This window comes from Erythrolamprus reginae, chromosome 12, assembly GCF_031021105.1.
Source record: "Erythrolamprus reginae isolate rEryReg1 chromosome 12, rEryReg1.hap1, whole genome shotgun sequence".
In the NCBI taxonomy this organism is placed as follows: domain Eukaryota; kingdom Metazoa; phylum Chordata; class Lepidosauria; order Squamata; family Dipsadidae; genus Erythrolamprus; species Erythrolamprus reginae.
Window position 1 is genome coordinate 21,371,046 of NC_091961.1, and position 18,900 is coordinate 21,389,945.

Genomic DNA, 18,900 nt, shown 5'->3' on the forward strand with positions numbered 1-18,900 from the left:
CCCCGAGTCTTCGGAGAGGGGCGGCATACAAATCTAATAAATAAAAATAAATCCCTCTGTTAATGCAATTTAGGATTGTGTTGGGTTTTTTTTGGCTACCATCGCATACTGTTGACTCAGATTTAATTGGTTGTTGACTAAAAATTAGCAAAAAAATAGCAAAAAAAAAAAGAGAGAGCTGAAAACAAGATGACACATGTGCAGTGCCAAAACCTCGGCTTTGTGCATGCATAGAAGCAAAAACCAGCAAGAAAATTCCAAAATGAAACCTCCCCCCCCCAAAAGAAAATCCCCCCAAAAGATGGCGGTGTTTACGTACTGGCATTGACAGAACCGGCTCTGTGACATCAACACCAATTTACTACTGGTTCCATAGAGCCAGTATGAATGGGGAGGAACCCAGCTCTGAATTTATCCACACTGCTTATCTTCAGTAATCTGACCATAAAACTGTAAATCTTGGGGTCAGAGATATGGAGAAGAGCTGGGAAAGATCTCTAGGATAGTAAGGGCACTTTACCATTAGATTATCTATGGTTGACCTATCCAGATTCCTAAGAGGTAAGTAAGGGGCGAGCACAATTGCACAACAGTGCTTTCCGTCCCCTGTCCTATTGCTCTCCTATAACTCCTATACCTTTCTTCTATTCTTATATCTCTTCTTCTATTCTTTCATTGATATGTTCTATTACTATTCTTTTCTATTCTTTCTTAGATATATTTTACTATGAGTATCTCCTCTATAACCTTCATCATGTATTTTACTATGTGTATATAGATACACATAGTATCTATATACAGTGTTCCCTCGATTTTCGCGGGTTCGAACTTCGCGAAAAGTCTATTCCACGGTTTTTCAAAAATATTAATTAAAAAATACTTAGTGGTTTTTTTCCTATACCACGGTTTGTCCCACCAATGACATCATATGTCATCGCCAAACTTTCGTCTGCTTTTAATAAATATTTTTAAAAATAAACTTTAATAAATAAACATGGTGAGTAATAATCTAAATGGTTGCTAAGGGAATGGAAAATTGCAATTTAGGGGTTTAAAGTGTTAAGGGAAGGTTTGTGATACTGTTCATAGCCAAAAATAGTGTATTTACTTCCGCATCTCTACTTCGCGGAAATTCGACTTTCGCGGGCAGTCTCGGAACGCATCTCCCGCGAAAAGCGAGGGAACACTGTACAGTGATCTCTCGATTATCGCGAGGGTTCTGTTCCAAGACCCCTCGCGATAATCGATTTTTTGCGATGTAGGGTTGCGGAAGTAAAAACACCATCTGCGCATGCGCACCCTTTTTTTCATGGCCGCGCATGCGCAGATGGTGGAGTTTGCGTGGGCGGCGGGGAAACCCCGATCTTCGTCTGCTCGCTGCTGCTGCGGCTGCCCAGCAGATCAGCTGCTGGGCGGCCGAAGGAACCTTCCCTGGGTCTTCCTCGCTGATGCCCCCGCTCGCCCGCCCGCCCGCCGCCCGCCAGCAAGAGGGGGAGAGATAGAGAAAGAGAGAGAAGGAAAGAAAGAGATGAGAGAGGGAGGAAGAGAGTGTGAGAGAGGAAGAAGCAAGATAGAGAAAGAGAGAGAGAAAGAAAGATGAGAAAGGAAGGAAGAGAGTGATGTCATCGGGTGGAAAAATCGCGATATAGCGTTTCGCGAAGAACGAGATCGCGAAAATCGAGGGATCACTGTACACTCATTGTGTATCGGACAAAATAAATAAATAAACAAATAAACAAATAAATAAATAAATAAATCCTCTCATTGAACAATGTAAACATAATGCTAAACTAGATTGACTCGAAAGTGCATTTTCAATTGGATTTTCTGGTTTCAACCATGACCTGGATGACTGAGAATCTCCATAGACGCTAAGCTAGATTTGTGCTCTAGCTGTGGTTTTGCTGAATAAGCCATAATATCTGCATTTATACCCAGTTATGTGAATCATAACTGGGTATAAATGGGTTCTTAGCCAAAGTACTGAGCCTGGCAGTTGTTGCTTATTCATCAAAATGTGGCATAAATCATTGGGTAGCAAATGTACAGACCCAACTTGAAGGAAAGATGGAGTCTTGCAATAACTATCAGATACGTGGAACTCTCTGAATATATCCAACCACCCTTTGAGGTCCTATGTTCTGTTTCTATGATGGCAAACAGAGAAATCCAGCAATATAATTACTACATATAATGTAATTATTATGTAGCCTTCCTTGTAGTGGGATGGACTCAGTTTGGGCTGAATTCACATGGTATACTAAACTACAATATGATTTTTGTAGTTGTGGCTTAGGGCTTCGTCTAAATCCAGCCAATGTTTTTTTTAAAAACCATGGTTTATATTTTATGAAGCAAGCCAGCTTTGCTTGGAAGTATAAACCATGGTGAACCATGCCTTTGCACGCTGTGTGAGCACAATTGTAGTATGTTAAGGAACAGCTTGTCTTCCTTACATCCCTTTTTTCCCCCACACTCAGCACAACTTTTCTCTTAGATGTGCAATTGTGGTTTCAGTCTCCATCTGATTCTAATAGCACACAGCTGTGGAAGTTAAGACATCCAATGATTTATGTGGGGATTGACTGGAGTAAGCCTGGTAGTTTGTGAGCTGGGAATATTAGCTGTGTTTCATTAAGCACAAGGCAACCTTCTGAAGTCCATTAAATGGAAAGAGCAAGCTATTTTGTGGGGAGAATCTTCAGAGCTAGCTGCAGGGGAAGAGGTAGGTGGTACATCAGAAGTAAATGAGCATCGTAAAAGTATACTGTATTTTACAGAATATAAGATGCGCCAGAGTATAAGAGGCACCTAGAATTTAGAGGTAGAAAACAAGAGAAAAAGTATTCTGAACCAAATGTTGTAGTAATATTGTTCTGTCGGGCTCTCTGGTACACTCCTCCCCAAAATTCACAGGTACAAATTTCAGACACACACACGTTTGAAAATTCAAAACAATGTTCTTTATAATGAAAATTCACTTAAACCAAGCCCTCTTTTGGTATAGCAAAGAGCACTCGTCCCCAAACAAACTGGTAATTTGGACAAGTCCCTTATCAGTTCTGTGATACTTAGCTTGCAGCTGTGAGGCAATTCACAGTCCTTCTTCTTTCACAAAGTGAAACACACTTTGCTCTGGTTTAGTTTCAAAGCGGGGAAAAATCAGCACACAAAAGGTCAAAGTCAGCAAAGCAGTCACAAAACGCAACAATCAGATAATCCTCCACAATGGCCAAACCCACAGGCTGCTATTTATAGCAGCCTCACTAATTACCACAGCCCCACCCAACCACAGGTGGCCTCATTTTCTTTGATAATAATCTCTCAGTTGTTGTTGCCTATGCATCGCTCTCCGCATGTGTGGCTGTATCATTAACTCTTGTTCTGAATCCAAGGAGGAGCTAGATAATTGATCTCCTTCTGAGCTGTCTGCCACACTCTCCTCCTCCCTGTCACTCATGTCTTCTTGGTCAGAGGAGCCTTCATCAGCAGATTCCACCTGGGGCAAAACAGGCATGCAGCATGTGGATGTCTCCCCCACATCCACAGTCCTTGGGGCAGGAGCTGGGCCAGAACTAACCACAACAAATATATTATTTAATACAATACCAGTGTAGCAGAATACCTTTTACAACCACGTACACTTTTTACAAATTTCAAACTTGACAGCTTTAAGACTAGTGGATTTCAACTCCCAGAATTCCTCCTCCCGTCATGCTAGCTCAGGAATGGGAGTTGAAGTCCACAGGTCTTAAACTTGCCAAGTTTAAAGACCCTTGCACCCCTAATCGCTAACCCAGGGGTCTTCAAACTTGACGGCTTTAAGACTAGTGGACTTCAGCTCCCAGAATTCCTTCTCCAGTCATGCTAGATGGGGTAATTAGAAGGCAATATCAGCCCCAGTTTTTTTAAAATGGGCAGTCCCCCCCCCCCCAATTTTTTTTTTTGCAAAAATTGGGTGGGCAAAGGGTATGGGGAGCCTGCACACAGCTCTTGGCTGCTGGGGAATGTCAAAAATGCCCCCATTTTTATTGAAAATGGGCCATTTTTCTCCCTTTCCCCCCACAAAAAATGGAGGCATTTTTGCCTTCCCCCAGTCCCCAAGAGCTGTCTGCAGGCTTCCCAGACCCCTTCCCCACCCCATCTTTACCAAACAACGGGTGAAAAATAGCCAATTTTTGCAAAAAATAGGGGCATTTTTGCCATCTCCCAGCACCGAGGAGCTCTCTGCTGGCAGGGGGCAGTGCTTTGAGACAGCAAAAATAGCTGCATTTTATGTATAAGACACACCGACGTTTCCACCCACTTTTAGGGGGGAAAGTGCATCTTATACTCTGAAAAATACAGTATATTGTGTGTAAAGTTGAGAGTAAAGAAAGAGTTGCAGTTTTGCTGTCCAAGGCTTGATAGCCTTGTCTTCATCGATGAAGGGCAAAATTTTAAAATGTGAAAACATTGCAATCTTAGTTGAGATTTAACTTACTGAAGAAACTGGGTATGGAAGGCAGCCTGGGAACCTCAAGTCTTTAGGTTTTTTGAGGTCCTCAGTTTATGACCATAAGGAAGCCTGTTAATTGTGGTCAAAATCATTGCATTTGTAAATCAGCTTCCCCATGTGACTAGCCCAATGTTATGACTTTTTTGTCAGTGATTCTTAGGTGGTAGTTAGTGGTTCTTTATATATTTTAGCCTCCAGTCCACTATTCTTCTTTGTTCCTCTTCTCTGCATTCTTTCCCCAGTCTCAACATCTTATTTACATTGTGACGACCAAAGTGAACAACCCTCTTTCCTTCCCCCATCATGGGTTTCTAATGAAAAACCCAACCTTTACTCTTTTGCGTGGCATCTCTTGAGTAGGGATCCACATGTTTACACACAACAGTGCATATTTGGTTTGTTGGAGGAAATGCCTCTAAGGGACAAATGGCTTTAATTAGCCAGTGAGGCTCAATCTCATTCCATTCTTGACCCTAATTTAGAAAAGCAAAAGAAAGAAACCTCGATCATTAGAAAAAACAAGAGTGGAATCTTCTTATAAGGGTTCGCAACTTGGGCGTCCTCCTCGATCCACAGCTGACATTGGAACATCATCTTTCGGCTGTGGCGAGGGGGGCGTTTGCCCAGGTTCGCCTGGTGCACCAGTTGCGGCCCTATTTGGACAGGGAGTCATTGCTCACAGTCACTCATGCCCTCATCACCTCGAGGTTCGATTACTGCAACGCTCTCTACATGGGGCTACCTCTGAAAAGTGTTCGGAAACTTCAGATCGTGCAGAACGCAGCCACGAGAGCCATCGTGAGGCTTCCAAGATTCGCCCACGTTTTTTCAACACTCCGTGGCCTGCATTGGCTGCCGATCAGTTTCCGGTCACAATTCAAAGTGTTGGTCATGACCTTTAAAGCCCTACATGGCATTGGACCAGATTACCTCCGGAACCGCCTGCTACCGCATGAATCCCAGTGACCGATAATGTCCCACACAGTTGGCCTTCTCTGGGTCCCGTCGACTAAACAATGTCGTTTGGTGGGCCCCAGGGGAAGAGCCTTCTCTGTGGCGGCCCCAGCCCTCTGGAACCAACTCCCCCCGGAGATTAGAACTACCCCCACCCTCCCTGTCTTTCGTAAACTAACTCAAGACTCATTTATCCCGCCAGGCATGGGGGAGTTGAGATAGCTCTTCCCCCTAGGCCATTACAAGTTATGCATGGTATGTTTGTGTGTAAGTTTGGTTTTATAATAGGGGTTTTTAGTTGTTTTTTATTATTGGATTGTACATGTTGTGTTTATTATTGTTGTTAGCCGCCCCGATTCTGCGGAGAGGGGCGGCATACAAATCCAATAAATTATTATTATTATTATTATTATTATTATTATTATTATTATTATTATTATACAGTGTTCCCTCGATTTTCACGGGTTCGAATTTTTGCAAAAAGTCTGTACCACGGTTTTTCAAAAATATTAATTAAAAAATACTTTGAGTTTCCCCCCCCCCCATACTATGGTTTTTCCCGCCTGATGACGTCATATCGCCAAACTTTTGTCCGCCTTTAATAAATTTTTTTTTAATAAACTTTAATAAATAAACATGATGAGTAATAATCTAAATGGTTGCTAAGGGAATGGGAAATTGTAATTTAGGGGTTTAAAGTGTTAAGGGAAGGCTTGTGATACTGTACATAGCCAAAAATAGTGTATTTACTTCCGCATCTCTACGTCGCGGAAATTCGACTTTCGCGGGCGGTCTTGGAACGCATCCCCTGCATAAGTCGAGGGAACACTTAGTAGTAGAAAGCAATTAGGATGCTTGGCTGCATAGCTAGAGGTATAACAAGCAGGAAGAGGGAGATTATGATCCCGCTATATAGAATGCTGGTGAGACCACATTTGGAATACTGTGTTCAGTGCTGGAGACCTCACCTACAAAAAGATATTGACAAAATTGAACGGGTCCAAAGACGGGCTACAAGAATGGTGGAAGGTCTTAAGCATAAAACATATCAGGAAAGACTTAATGAACTCAATCTGTATAGTCTGGAGGACAGAAGGAGAAGGGGGGACATGATCGAAACATTTAAATATATTAAAGGGTTAAATAAGGTCCAGGAGGGAAGTGTTTTTAATAGGAAAGTGAACACAAGAACAAGGGGACACAATCTGAAGTTAGTTGGGGGAAAGATCAAAAGCAACATGAGAAAATATTATTTTACTGAAAGAGTAGTAGATCCTAGGAAGAAACTTCCAGCAGACGTGGTAGATAAATCCACAGTCACTGAATTTAAACATGCCTGGGATAAACATATATCCATCCTAAGATAAAATACAGAAGATAGTATAAGGGCAGACTAGATGGACCATGAGGTCTTTTTCTGCCGTCAGACTTCTATGTTCCTATGTAACACTGTATTACAGCAAGAGTGGATTCATTCGGGAGTGCCTGGATAATGCAGGCAAATGTGTGTTTCTTTTTCCTGACAGCAGAGTTGATTTACTGTGTGTCCCATCCATCTGTGAAACGCATCAAAGGGTCAACACGAATTATCTTACTTTAACTTCGCTTTGCAATACGCCAGCAATTTCCTCTTTCCTGGAGTAAGGAGAGGTCCAAGCCAGTCTGCTGTTATAGTTAACCTCCTCTCCATTGCAACAAGCTGTTTGCTTCGGCAGTGCTGCTTTTGGGCCTCTCCCAAGGAAACGTCATCGTAGGGATAGAGTCCAGGAGAAACGAAACAAAAAATGAAGGTTTTGTAAATCCTGCCTGGACACCTGCTACATATATCGATCTCCGAGGCCATCGGGGATTTCGTTTGGCATCCTATGGATAGGTTTCTTTTTAAAAAAGTCCTGGCTCGTACTTGAGAGCTTAGTTTTTGGACGGCATTGGTAATTCTAGATCATGTTCTTCTTTGGTAATTGCTGCTGAAAAACAAACGGTTAAACAAGGCCATGGGATTGCTCCCTTCCCACCCACATTTTTCTTACAGCCATTTGCAAAAAATTGTTTTGAATGGCTTTGGCCTCTGGGAGGGAGGAAACTTTCTTTTGGATATTGCTTCTTTACAGTCAATTGCTGATTTCACACCTGTTTTCCCACCAGACCCATTACTGGGGCCCCATGGCCCCCACTGCTGACTTCACTGCTTGTATTTGTGCTTTCCTAATTACTGTTCAATGTGTAAGTATTTGTGTATGTGCACAAAGAGGGACAACCCCCCCCTCCAATGCCTTCTATCATTTCTCTGCTGTGCTGTTGCCCAAAGTCTAGAATAGAACAGAACAGACTTTTCTCTTCTCTTCTCTTCTCTTCTCTTCTCTTCTCTTCTCTTCTCTTCTCTCTCCTCTCTTCTCTTCTCTTCTCTCTCTTCTCTTCTCTTCTCTTCTCTTCTCTCTCCTCTCTTCTCTTCTCTTCTCTCTCTTCTCTTCTCTTCTCTTCTCTCGTCTCTTCTTTTCTCTTCTCTCTCTTCTCTTCTTTCTCTCTCTTCTCTTCTCTCTCTTCTCTTCTCTTCCCTCTTCTCTCTCTTCTCTTCTCTCTCTTCTCTTCTCTCTCTTCTCTCTCTTCTCTTCTTTCTCTTCTCTCTCTTCTCTTCTTTCTCTCTCTGCTCTTCTCTTCTGTCTCTTCTCTTCTCTTCCCTTCTATTCTCTCCTCTCCCCTCCTCTCTTCTCCCTTCCCTTCTCTTCTCTTTTTTCTTTGCCTTGTGGTTAGACACACAAGGAATTTGTCTTGGTGCATATGCTCTCGGTGTACATAAAAAGATAAGATAAATTCGTCAAGAATCATAAGGTACAACACTTAATGATAGTTGGGGTACAAATAAGCAGTCCAAACATATCAGAAACCAGTCAATATAAATTTTAAGGATGCAAGCTACAAAGTTACAGTCACACGGTCATTTGTGGGAGGAGATGGGTGATGGGAAAGATGAGAAGATTAATAGTAGTACAGACTTATGAATAGTTTGACAGAGGTGAGGGGATTATTTGTTAGCAGAGTGATGGCATTTGGGGAAAAACTGTCTTTGTGCCTAGTTGTCTTGGTGTGCAGTGCTCTATAACGTCATTTTGAGGGCAGGAGTTGAAACAGCCTTCTCTGTGGCGGCCCCGACTCTCTGGAACCAACTCCCCCCAGAGATTAGAACTGCCCCTACTCTCCCTGCCTTCCATAAACTCCTTAAAACCCACCTTTGCCGTAAGGCATGGGGAAACTAAAACACCTCCCCCGGGCATGTACAATTTATGCATGGTATGTTTGTGTGTGTGTGTGTGTGTTAGTATATTGGGATTCTTTTAAACTTTTTAAATATTTAAATTTATTTGGATTTGTTACGATTTGTTGCGTCTTGTTGTGAGCCACCCCGAGTCTGCGGAGAGGGGCGGCACACAAATCTAAATAATAAATAAATAAATAAATAATAAATAAATAAATAAATAAATAAATAAATAAATAAATAAATAAATAAATAAATAAATAAATAAATAAATAAATAAATCTAGGATGTGAGGAGTCTGTAAATATTTTCCCCGCCCTCTTTTTGACTTGTGCAGTATACAGGTCTTCCATGGAGGGCAGGTTGGCAGCAATTGGTTTTTCTGCAATTCTCTAAACAGTACAGGTAGTTCTTGACTTACAGCCATTCGTTTAGTGATTGTTCAAAGTTACAACTGTATTGAAAAAAGTAACTTAGCACTGATTTTCACACTTAAGACTGTTGCAGCATCACCCCCTCCCCATCACGGAGTCTACGGAGAGAGGCGGCATACAAATCCAATAAACAAACAAACAAACAAGAAGGAAGGAAAGGAAGGAAGGAAGGAAGAAAGAAAGAAAGAAAGAAAGAAAGAAAGAAAGAAAGAAAGAAAGAAAGATCAAAATTCAGGCACCTGGCAACTGGCGTCTACTTTGCAGGCTCCTGAAGTCATGATTTTCCCAACACGCTTCCGAAAAGCAAAATCAATGGGGAAACCTGATTTCGCTTAACAACCACTTGATTCACATACCTGTAGTGATTCACTTAACAACTGTGGCCAAAAAAAGGTTGTGTAAAATGGAACCTATCTCCCTTAACAACTATCTGGATTAGCAACAGAAATTTTGAGCTCAGTTGTGGTTGTAGGTTGGAGATGATCTGTATTATCCAGTTATTCCATCCGAAAGATTTTATTTGTTTGTTTGTTTGTATAGATAGGAAGATTGTAGGATTTTTTGTGTGTGATCTGCTTAATAACATGTTGAGTCCTTTGTGATCATGAAACCTGCTGAGGAGTAAGTTTAGATGGTGTCTGTTCTGTCGGGCTCTCTGGTAGAATCCTCCCAAAAATTCACAGGTACAAATTTCAGACACACACATGTTTGAAAATTCAAAACAATGTTCTTTATAATGAAAATTCACTTAAACCAAGCCCTCTTTTGGTATAGCAAAGAGCACTCGTCTCCAAACAAACTGGTAATTTGTACAAGTCCCTTATCAGTTCTGTGATACTTATCTTGCAGCTGTGAGGCAATTCACAGTCCTTCTTCTTTCACAAAGTGACACACACTTTGCTCTGGTTTAGTTTCAAAGCGGGGGAAAATCAGCACACAAGAAGTCAAAGTCAGTAAAGCAGTCCCGAAACACCATGATCAGATACTCCTCCACAATGGCCAAACCCACAGGCTGCTATTTAAAGCAGCCTCACTAATTACCACAGCCCCACCCAACCACAGGTGGCCTCATTTTCTTTGATAATAATCTCTCAGTTGTTGTTGCCTATGCATCGCTCTCCGCATGCGTGGCTGGATCATTAACTCTTGTTCGGAATCCAAGGAGGAGCTAGATAATTGATCTCCGTGTGAGCTGTCTGCCACACTCTCCTCCTCCCTGTCACTCATGTCTTCTTGGTCAGAGGAGCCTTCATCAGCAGATTCCACTGGGAGAAAAACAGGCCTGCAGCATGTGGATGTCTCCCCCACATCCACAGTCCTTGGGGCAGGAGCTGGGCCAGAGCTAACCACAACAGTGTCCACATAAAATATGCAATGAATCTTTCTGTGACTATTATGAGCCTTTCCTGGAATCATCAAAAGACCGAGAAAGGCTCCCATTTTCTCTGATAACGACATTCTGCTTACATTTTCAGAGATAAAAACTACGGTGGTGTACCCAGCGACCGAAAAGCATCTTCAAAAATATTTGTCTCGGTCGGTGTATCTCATCCGGGAGACGGGAGAAGATTACAAGAACATCACTCTGCCTTTTATCGAATCACAGAGTATCAGCATTCAGGTACAAACGTCATTCCTTGTTATCAATATGCCATCAAAAAAGAGCATGGCTTAGGTTGAAAGAGGTAATCCAGGTGTGCCCGAAGTCTTGAAGGTTGCTAAGGATTCTTACCTTCTAAACGTTGCTCTCAGTACCTAAAGCGCTCTGATTTGAACTACAGAAATCCAGATAATTGCAAAAGAGTAGACAAGAGAGCCCTTTTCTGTTTTTCTCTGCGGTCAGTCAGTCGCTGTGCAGATTTTGACCGCCCAGTTCTGTCAGCTCCACCTGTGTCTCAGGACAATTTCAAAAACAATTCTTTACTTGAGTAACTTTGTTGTGAGCCGCCCCGAGTCTGCAGAGAGGGGCAGCATACAAATCTAAATAAATAAATAAATAAATAGATAGATAGATAGATAGAAAGATAGATAGATAGATAGATAGATAGATAGATAGATAGATAGATAGATAGATAGATAGATAGATAGATTGAATGAATAAATAAATAAATAAATAAACAAACAAACAAACAAACAAACAAACAAACAAACAAATAAATAAATAAATAAACAAATACACACAAACAAACAAACAAACAAACAAACAAACAAACTGTTATTCAGGAATCTGAAACTGGAATTTCAACTCGGGAGGGAGGCGGCAAACATCTTCGAAGGGCATAATAATACTGTAATTATTATTTTGGAAACATAAAAGGAACTTTAGCTAATTGCAACGGATAACCTTTTTCTTTCCCGATTTTGTCTTTTCCGAATGGCTTTGTGAGTCAAAGGAATAATTGTTCGTACCAAACAAGGTTTAGCAAATGGTTTGGCTTTTTTGTTGCGTGGTTGTCCTTGGATGTAATTTCATTCCACTTCTTGCACAATTCAATATGCAGGAGAGCTTGGCTTTTTCCCCAGGACGTCACCTCTGTGGCCTCTCTTCTAGCTATGACACCACCAGTAGATATTGAATGAGGAAGAGTTGGGTGATGGGTTTGCATGTTTATTTTGACAAAACCGGGTTCGTTTTTCCAGCCCCAAAACTAATTTTCATCCCTGGAACAATCATGTTTGAGTTAAGGCCTTTAAGCTGTATGCAAGTAAAGCCATTCTAAGAACTGGGGTCTCCAACCTTGGCAACTTTACGACTTGTGGACCAACCCCTGAAGAATTCTGGGAATTGAAGTTCACAAGTTGTAAGGTTGCCAAGGTTGGAGACCCCTGTGCTGGAAGATGTATTGACTTGCAAATGCTTAATGCTGTACAAGATAACAAGTCTTCGGAGAGGGGCGGCATACAAATCTAATAAATACATACAAATCTAATAAATACAAATATTAACATTATGCTAGGCGTAACATGATTATTATTTCAATTTTTCTGTAAGTTACTGTACTTTTTGTCCTGATTTGCCCTGATTGTTTTGGCTTTTTAGGCATTTTGTAGGTTGTGGTCCCTGGCATGCTACTCAACAACAGAAAGTCGGGGAAGTAATCGGAACCAAGGAGGAGTAAGAAAAAGAGCTGAATCTCAGCTTACTCATGCTTGCTGTGCAATGCTACAGAAGCAGCACTGTTTGGTTTAATTAAATTCACTCCCGGACATGAAAAAAATTGGATTGTAATTCTGAAGTTTATTTAGTTTACTGTCATTGCACCTTGGACAACGAAATTAAATATCATTTTCAGTGTACATTATAACCATAAAAATAAAACACAAATAGGTATCCTTCACATTCTATACAATTGAATTGAAAACATGGAATGGAATATAATAGAATGGAACAGTTGGAAGGGACCTTGGAGGTCTTCTAGTCCAACCCCCTGCTTAGGCAGGAAACCCTACACCACTTCAGACAGATGGTTATCCAACATCTTCTTTAAAAGGTCCAGTGTTGGAGCATTCACAACTTCTGGAGGCAAGCTGTTCCACAGATTAATTGTTCGGTCAGGAAATTTCTCCTTAGTTCTAAGTTGCTTCTCTTCTTGATTAGTTTCCACCCATTGCTTCTTTTTCTACCTTCAGGTGCTTTGGAGAGTTGCATTAATATTACACTATACAGTAGAATTCAATATAGTTACTGCCCTGGAATAGAAGCCGTTTTTCAGCCTATTTGTCCTTGTTTTTATTATCCTGCACCGTCTGCCAGATGGTAATAGTTTTAAAAAAAAAGACTGCCCAGGATGAGATGGATCTTTAAGAATGTTTTGAACTTGGAGGAGGACTAAGGACCTTAGCAAAAAGACCTTCCCTTTTGTGCTTTATGGAGAGAGCTAGGATCATTTGGTCTTCTAGATCGGTGTTTCCCAACCTTGGCAATATGAAGATATTTGGACTTCAACTCCCAGAATTCCCCAGCCAGCGAATTCTGGCTGGGGAATTCTGGGAGTTGAAGTCCAGATATTTCCAAGTTGCCAAGGATGGGAAACACTGTTCTAGATCATGGGTCTCCAACCTTACCAACTTTAAGACTTGTGGACTTCAACTCCAAGAATTCCTCAGCCAGTAAAGCTGGGAGTTGAAGTTCACAAGCCTTAAAGTTGCTAAGATTGGAGACATTGGAGACCCCTGCTCTAGAGCTATAGAGATGATGCCTTCTCCAAATTTAATGTGATTTCTTCGCTAGAGATGTGTGTAGTAGGGAATCTGCTTTGTTGCACCAATCTTCAATATACATGTGCAACTAGGGAGTAATTACGTTTATGGTGTATGGACCTGGGCAAGTCATTATTACACAGGCTTCACATGGGAGCATTATAATGATCAGCTGGCCTTTTCTTCTCCTTGCCAAGCGCTTTGGTATCCTCTCTCTTGATTTTAAAAATGCATAAACCGAGATGAATGAGATGGTTCCCCTGACTGATGGCTCAAAGCGAGCGAGCGGGCAAGAGATTGTTTAGGAAATACCACTGGACTTTGACATCATGTTTAATTAATTAGATAATACTAGGACAAGAAGTTTCAATGAAGAACCTCGCATTTTAGGTGGCAGGATAATTGATAGGGTCTCGATCTGTTTAGCAAGCGCTAGACGAAAATAACATTCTCTAACTAGCATCACATTGTGCTTGGCAATTGCTGCTGTATTCCCCTCACCACCTGCTGGCATTCTTTAACTTTAGCCCTGCAGGTTTCTTTCTCAGAAGCACCCTGCCACCATCTGCTTTTTCAGTCGTACAGACAATATTCAATTATGGGTTACTTGATACAAGAGATCTAAGGCCTGTCACCTTCACTCAGAGCCTCTCCTTCAGAGATGGATTTTTCCTTCAAAAAGGATGTAGTCATTTATTACTGTGTAAAAACAGTCTGCTTTCAATGACCCATATATATGCCCCGAGATTTGATTTATCTGATCTCTTAGGTTGAAGGGTTAGAGCAAATAATTCTGCTTCCTTTAATCAATTTCTAATTATAATTATCTGCAGTTGCCACTGTGTCCCTTCTCTGGGATGGGAAAATCCAGATTACCAGCAGATGACAGTCGAGCAATTAAAAATTGGCAGACATTTAGATGAAGGAGAATATTCAGAAGGTTCACAACTTGGGCGTCCTCCTTGACCCACAGCTCACATTAGAGAAACATCTTTCAGCTGTGGCAAGGGGGGCGTTTGCCCAGGTTCGCCTTGTGCACCAGTTGCGACCCTCCTTGGACCGGGAGTCACTGCTCACAGTCACTCATGCCCTCATCACCTCAAAACTCGACTACTGTAACGCTGTCTACATGGGGCTACCTTTGAAAAATGTTCGGCAACTTCAGATCGTGCAGAATGCAGCTGCGAGAGCAATCATGGGCTTTCCCAAATATGCCCATGGTACACCAACACTCCGCAGTCTGCATTGGTTGCCGATCAGTTTCTGATCACAATTCAAAGTGTTGGTTATGACCCATAAAGCCCTTCATGGCACCGGACCAGATTATCTCAGGGACCGCCTTCTGCTGCACAAATCTCAGCAACCAGTTAGGTCCCACAGAGTGGATCTTCTCCGGATCCCGTCAACTAAAGAATGTCGCTTGGCGGGACCCAGGGGAAGAGCCTTCTCTGTGGCGGCCCCAGCCCTCTGGAACCAACTCCCCCCCAAAGATTAGAATTGCCCACACCCTCCTTGCCTTTCGTAAGCTGCTTAAAACCCACCTCTGCCATCAGGCATGGGGGAATTGAGATCCTCTTTCCCCCTAGGCCTTTACAATTCTATGCATGGTATGTATGTATGTATGTTTGGGTTTGTTTTTTTTATATTAATGGGCCTTTAATTATTTCTAACATCAGACTACTATTGTACACTGCTTTATTGTTGCTGTTAGCCGCCCCGAATCTCCAGAGAGGGGCGGCATACAAATCCAATAAATAAATAAACAAACAAACAAACAAACAAATAAATAAATAAATAAATAAATAATTTGTGGCTCATTATCGCCACAGCCAACTCGCTACGGGATATTAGAGCTACACTAATATCAAAGAAAAGATGATATAGAATCATTAAAGAAGAGATACAAAAGGAGGGACAGAATGAAATGTGAATGGCAAAAATTAAAATATTTATTTATTTTAAATAATTAAACTGAATTGTTAAATTATCCCTCAGCAAGTTGTCTTGTAGTTAGCAGGCCATGGCAAGTTGTCCTGCACGAGTTGGATCTGGTGAGTTAGCTGTCATTAGTTGGCTGTGACGAGATGATTGTCAAGTTGTCCCACTCCTTTGACATGAAGTATCCTTGGTGCTCTCTGACCTTGCTTGCTTTCTTGCAGACGTTTCATCACCAAGCTAGGTAACATCATCAATGCTAGAAGGTGTTCTGCCTGGCCGCGGGCCACCCAGGAATGAAGTAATTAATCAAAAACACACACGCAGGCTTGTAAAAATAAAGCAAGGGCTGTTCTTTATATTCAGAAAACTGCAGACCACGGAGTTTCAGAGCAATGTTAGTTTAAGAGTTCAATCGTTCAGAGTTAATTACTCCAGTCAGTGCAGAAGTCTTTCAGGCTTAGGTCAGCTAGAAATAACTCATAGCTGAAATGTCAGAATGTACAGAAATTCACAGCAAACATGAAACCACAATTCAACAAACTTCCTTCAAAACTGAACGATAGACTCCCACACAGCCTTCTGCAACCCTCCTCCTTTTCAAGGTTGCAGCAGCGTCATTAATTCTTATCACCTTATCATCTGTTTCTGCGTTTGCGCAGCTGCTCTTGTCTTCCCAGCATTCTCCGGACCCAAACATTAAGAATCAGATTGTTCATTAACTCCTCCTCTTCTGATTCAGATGAAACTCTGGCTGGAGATCTGACTGACTCCATTCCCCTCTCTGTCTCTCCAGTCCTTTCCTGCTCCATTTCCCTCCCTGACTCTCCTTCTGGTTCACTGTCTGATTCGTCCTCCAGCCAGACGGGTCTTCTGTGAACAGACGGCTCCCACTCCTCTGCGTCAAAATCAGCAGCCAAAGGAGCTGGCCTGAAGCCAGACACAAACTTTCATGACCTAACTAGGCATCCCAGCGGCCGATAAGGTCCCACAGAGTTGGCCTTCTCCGGGTCCCGTCGACCAAACAATGTCGTTTGGCGGGCCCCAGGGGAAGAGCCTTCTCTGTGGGGGGCCCAGCCCTCTGGAACCAACTCCCCCCTGAGATTAGAACTGCCCCCACCCTCCTTGTCTTTCGCAAATTACTTAAGACCCACCTTTGTCACCAGGCATGGGGGAGTTAAGTTATCCTTTCCCCCTAGGCTACTACAAGTTATGCATGGTATGTTTGTGTGTATGTTTGTTTGTTTGTTTGTTTGTTTTTTAAAAAAATAAGGGTTTTTTAGTTGTTTTTATTAATTGGATTGTTCAGGTTGTTTTACCACTGTTGTTAGCTGCCCCGAGTCTGCGGAGAGGGGCGGCATACAAATCCAATAAATAATAATAAAATAATAATAACATCATCAGTGCTAGTAAAGAATGCTGTTGTTGTCAGTTTACATTCTGGTGGCTTGCCTTCTTATTGTTGGTGGGGATAGTCATTTAGATTTTTGGAGCCTAAATAATGGTAGCTCTGGGCTTATTATATTAATAAGCTTAAGTATCTAGTGTTTCTGGTTGGATTGTTTTAATTTTGTTTGAAACCATGATTAATGGTTCATATATGTTCTGTCAGGCTCTTGGGTAGAATCCTCCCAAAAAGTCACAGGTACAAATTTCAGACACACACACGTTTGAAAATTCAAAACAATGTTCTTTATAATGAAAATTCACTTAAACTAAGCCCTCTTTTGGTATAGCAAAGAGCACTCGTCTCCAAACAAACTGGTAATTTGTACAAGTCCCTTATCAGTTCTGTGATACTTATCTTGCAGCTGTGAGGCAATTCACAGTCCTTCTTCTTTCACAAAGTGAAACACACTTTGCCCTGGTTTAGTTTCAAAGCAGGGGAAAATCAGCACACAAAAGGTCAAAGTCAGTAAAGCAGTCACGAAACACAAGGATCAGATAATCCTCCACAATGGCCAAACCCACAGGCTGCTATTTATAGCAGCCTCACTAATGACCACAGCCCCACCCAACCACAGGTGGCCTCATTTTCTTTGATAATAATCTCTCAGTTGTTGTTGCCTATGCATCGTTCTCCGCATGCGTGGCTGTATCATTAACTCTTGTTCTGAATCCAAGGAGGAGCCAGATAATTGATCTCCTTCTGAGCTGTCTGCCACACTCCTCCTCCCTGTCACTCATTTCTTCTTGGTCAGAGGAGCCTTCATCAGCAGATTCCACCGGGGGGGGGGGCAAAACAGGCCTGCAGCATGTGGATGTCTCCCCCACATCCACAGTCCTTGGGGCAGGAGCTGGGCCAGAGCTAACCACAACAGTATATAACTTGAAATAAGGCAGAAGAGAGGAATGGCATTGTGCCTTTTCTGTTGGCTCACCATCTGAGGTGGGTCCCCCCCACCCAAGCTGCAGAGAATTCTTTTTTAGGCCATCTACTCCTTGAAAGAAAAAAAGACGTAGAATTTCATTTCATTTGAAGTGTGAGAATTGGAACAGAACAGCAGGGCTTGAGCAGAGGTTCGCAGAGTGCAACCCTATTTGGTATTTTTGCACAGTCAAATGTGTCACTCTGATATGTTTGTAATTATTTACAGCTGCAAACGTCGGGCCTTTTTCTTTCTTGTATTTGGCAGCACAATTGGCTTTGCGCCCTCCAAACGTGCCTTCGTTTCTTCTTTTTAAAAAAATAAAAAAAAATAAAATGAAAGAAAACAAAATACTACCTCCAGCCAAATCAAGTCCCTAGTTGTGATACAGTCCAAACTGACATTTGATTTTGTGAAAGGGCAGCTCAGTCTGTTAAACACCAGATTTCTTTTCATTTATTTATTTCATTTATTCATTTGTCCAATACACAAATACATAGGAAGAAAAATAGACATGTGATAATATAAAAGAGGGTGAAAGTGAACTTAGAGGAGAGGATATATGAAAGGAAGAGAATATATAAGATAGGTGAAAGAAAGGAAAGACAATTGGACAGGGGACGAAAGGCACACCAGTGCACTTATCTATGCCCCTTACTGGCCTCTTAGGAACCTGGAGAGGTCAATCGTGGAGAGTCTAAGGGAGAAGTGTTGGGGGTTAGGGGTTGACACAATTGAGTCCGGTAATGAGTTCCTCGCTTCGATAACTCGATTGTTGAAATCATATTTTTTACAGTCAAGTTTGGCGCGGTTCGTATTAAGTTTGAATCTGTTGCGTGCTCTTGTGTTATTGCGGTTGAAGCTGAAGTAGTCATTGACTGGTAGGACATTGCAGCATATGATCTTGTGGGCAATGCTCAGATCGTGTTTTAGGCGCCGTAGTTCTAGGCTTTCTAGGCCCAGGATTGTTAGTCTATTTTCGTAGGATATTCTGCTCCGAGTGGAGGAGTGAAGGGCTTTTCGGGTGAAATATCTTTGGACATTTTCAAGGGTGTTGATGTTAAGGAGGTGATGGTTTTAAGGAGGATCTTCTATCCTCCTTAAAATGCTTCCATCCTATTCTAAGTCATGAGATTGGCGCAACGTCTGGGTGTGTTTCATGTGGGCAAGACGTACGCAGAAATATCTCGCACACCGTTGAGTTAAATAGAGAGGCTTAATGATGGTTTCAAATGTTCAAGTGCAGCAGTTTCCGCT

General features: G+C 41.9%; 1 protein-coding gene across 1 annotated transcript in view; it reads left to right on the forward strand.

Annotated features, from left to right (window-relative positions):
* Window positions 1-18,900, forward strand: part of DCPS (decapping enzyme, scavenger) — a 93,829-nt gene that overhangs the window by 58,493 nt on the left and 16,436 nt on the right. The window contains exon 3 of the mRNA XM_070765434.1: window positions 10,615-10,760. Coding sequence (XP_070621535.1) covers window positions 10,615-10,760 — 146 coding nt within the window. The remainder of the gene's footprint in view (window positions 1-10,614; window positions 10,761-18,900) is intronic.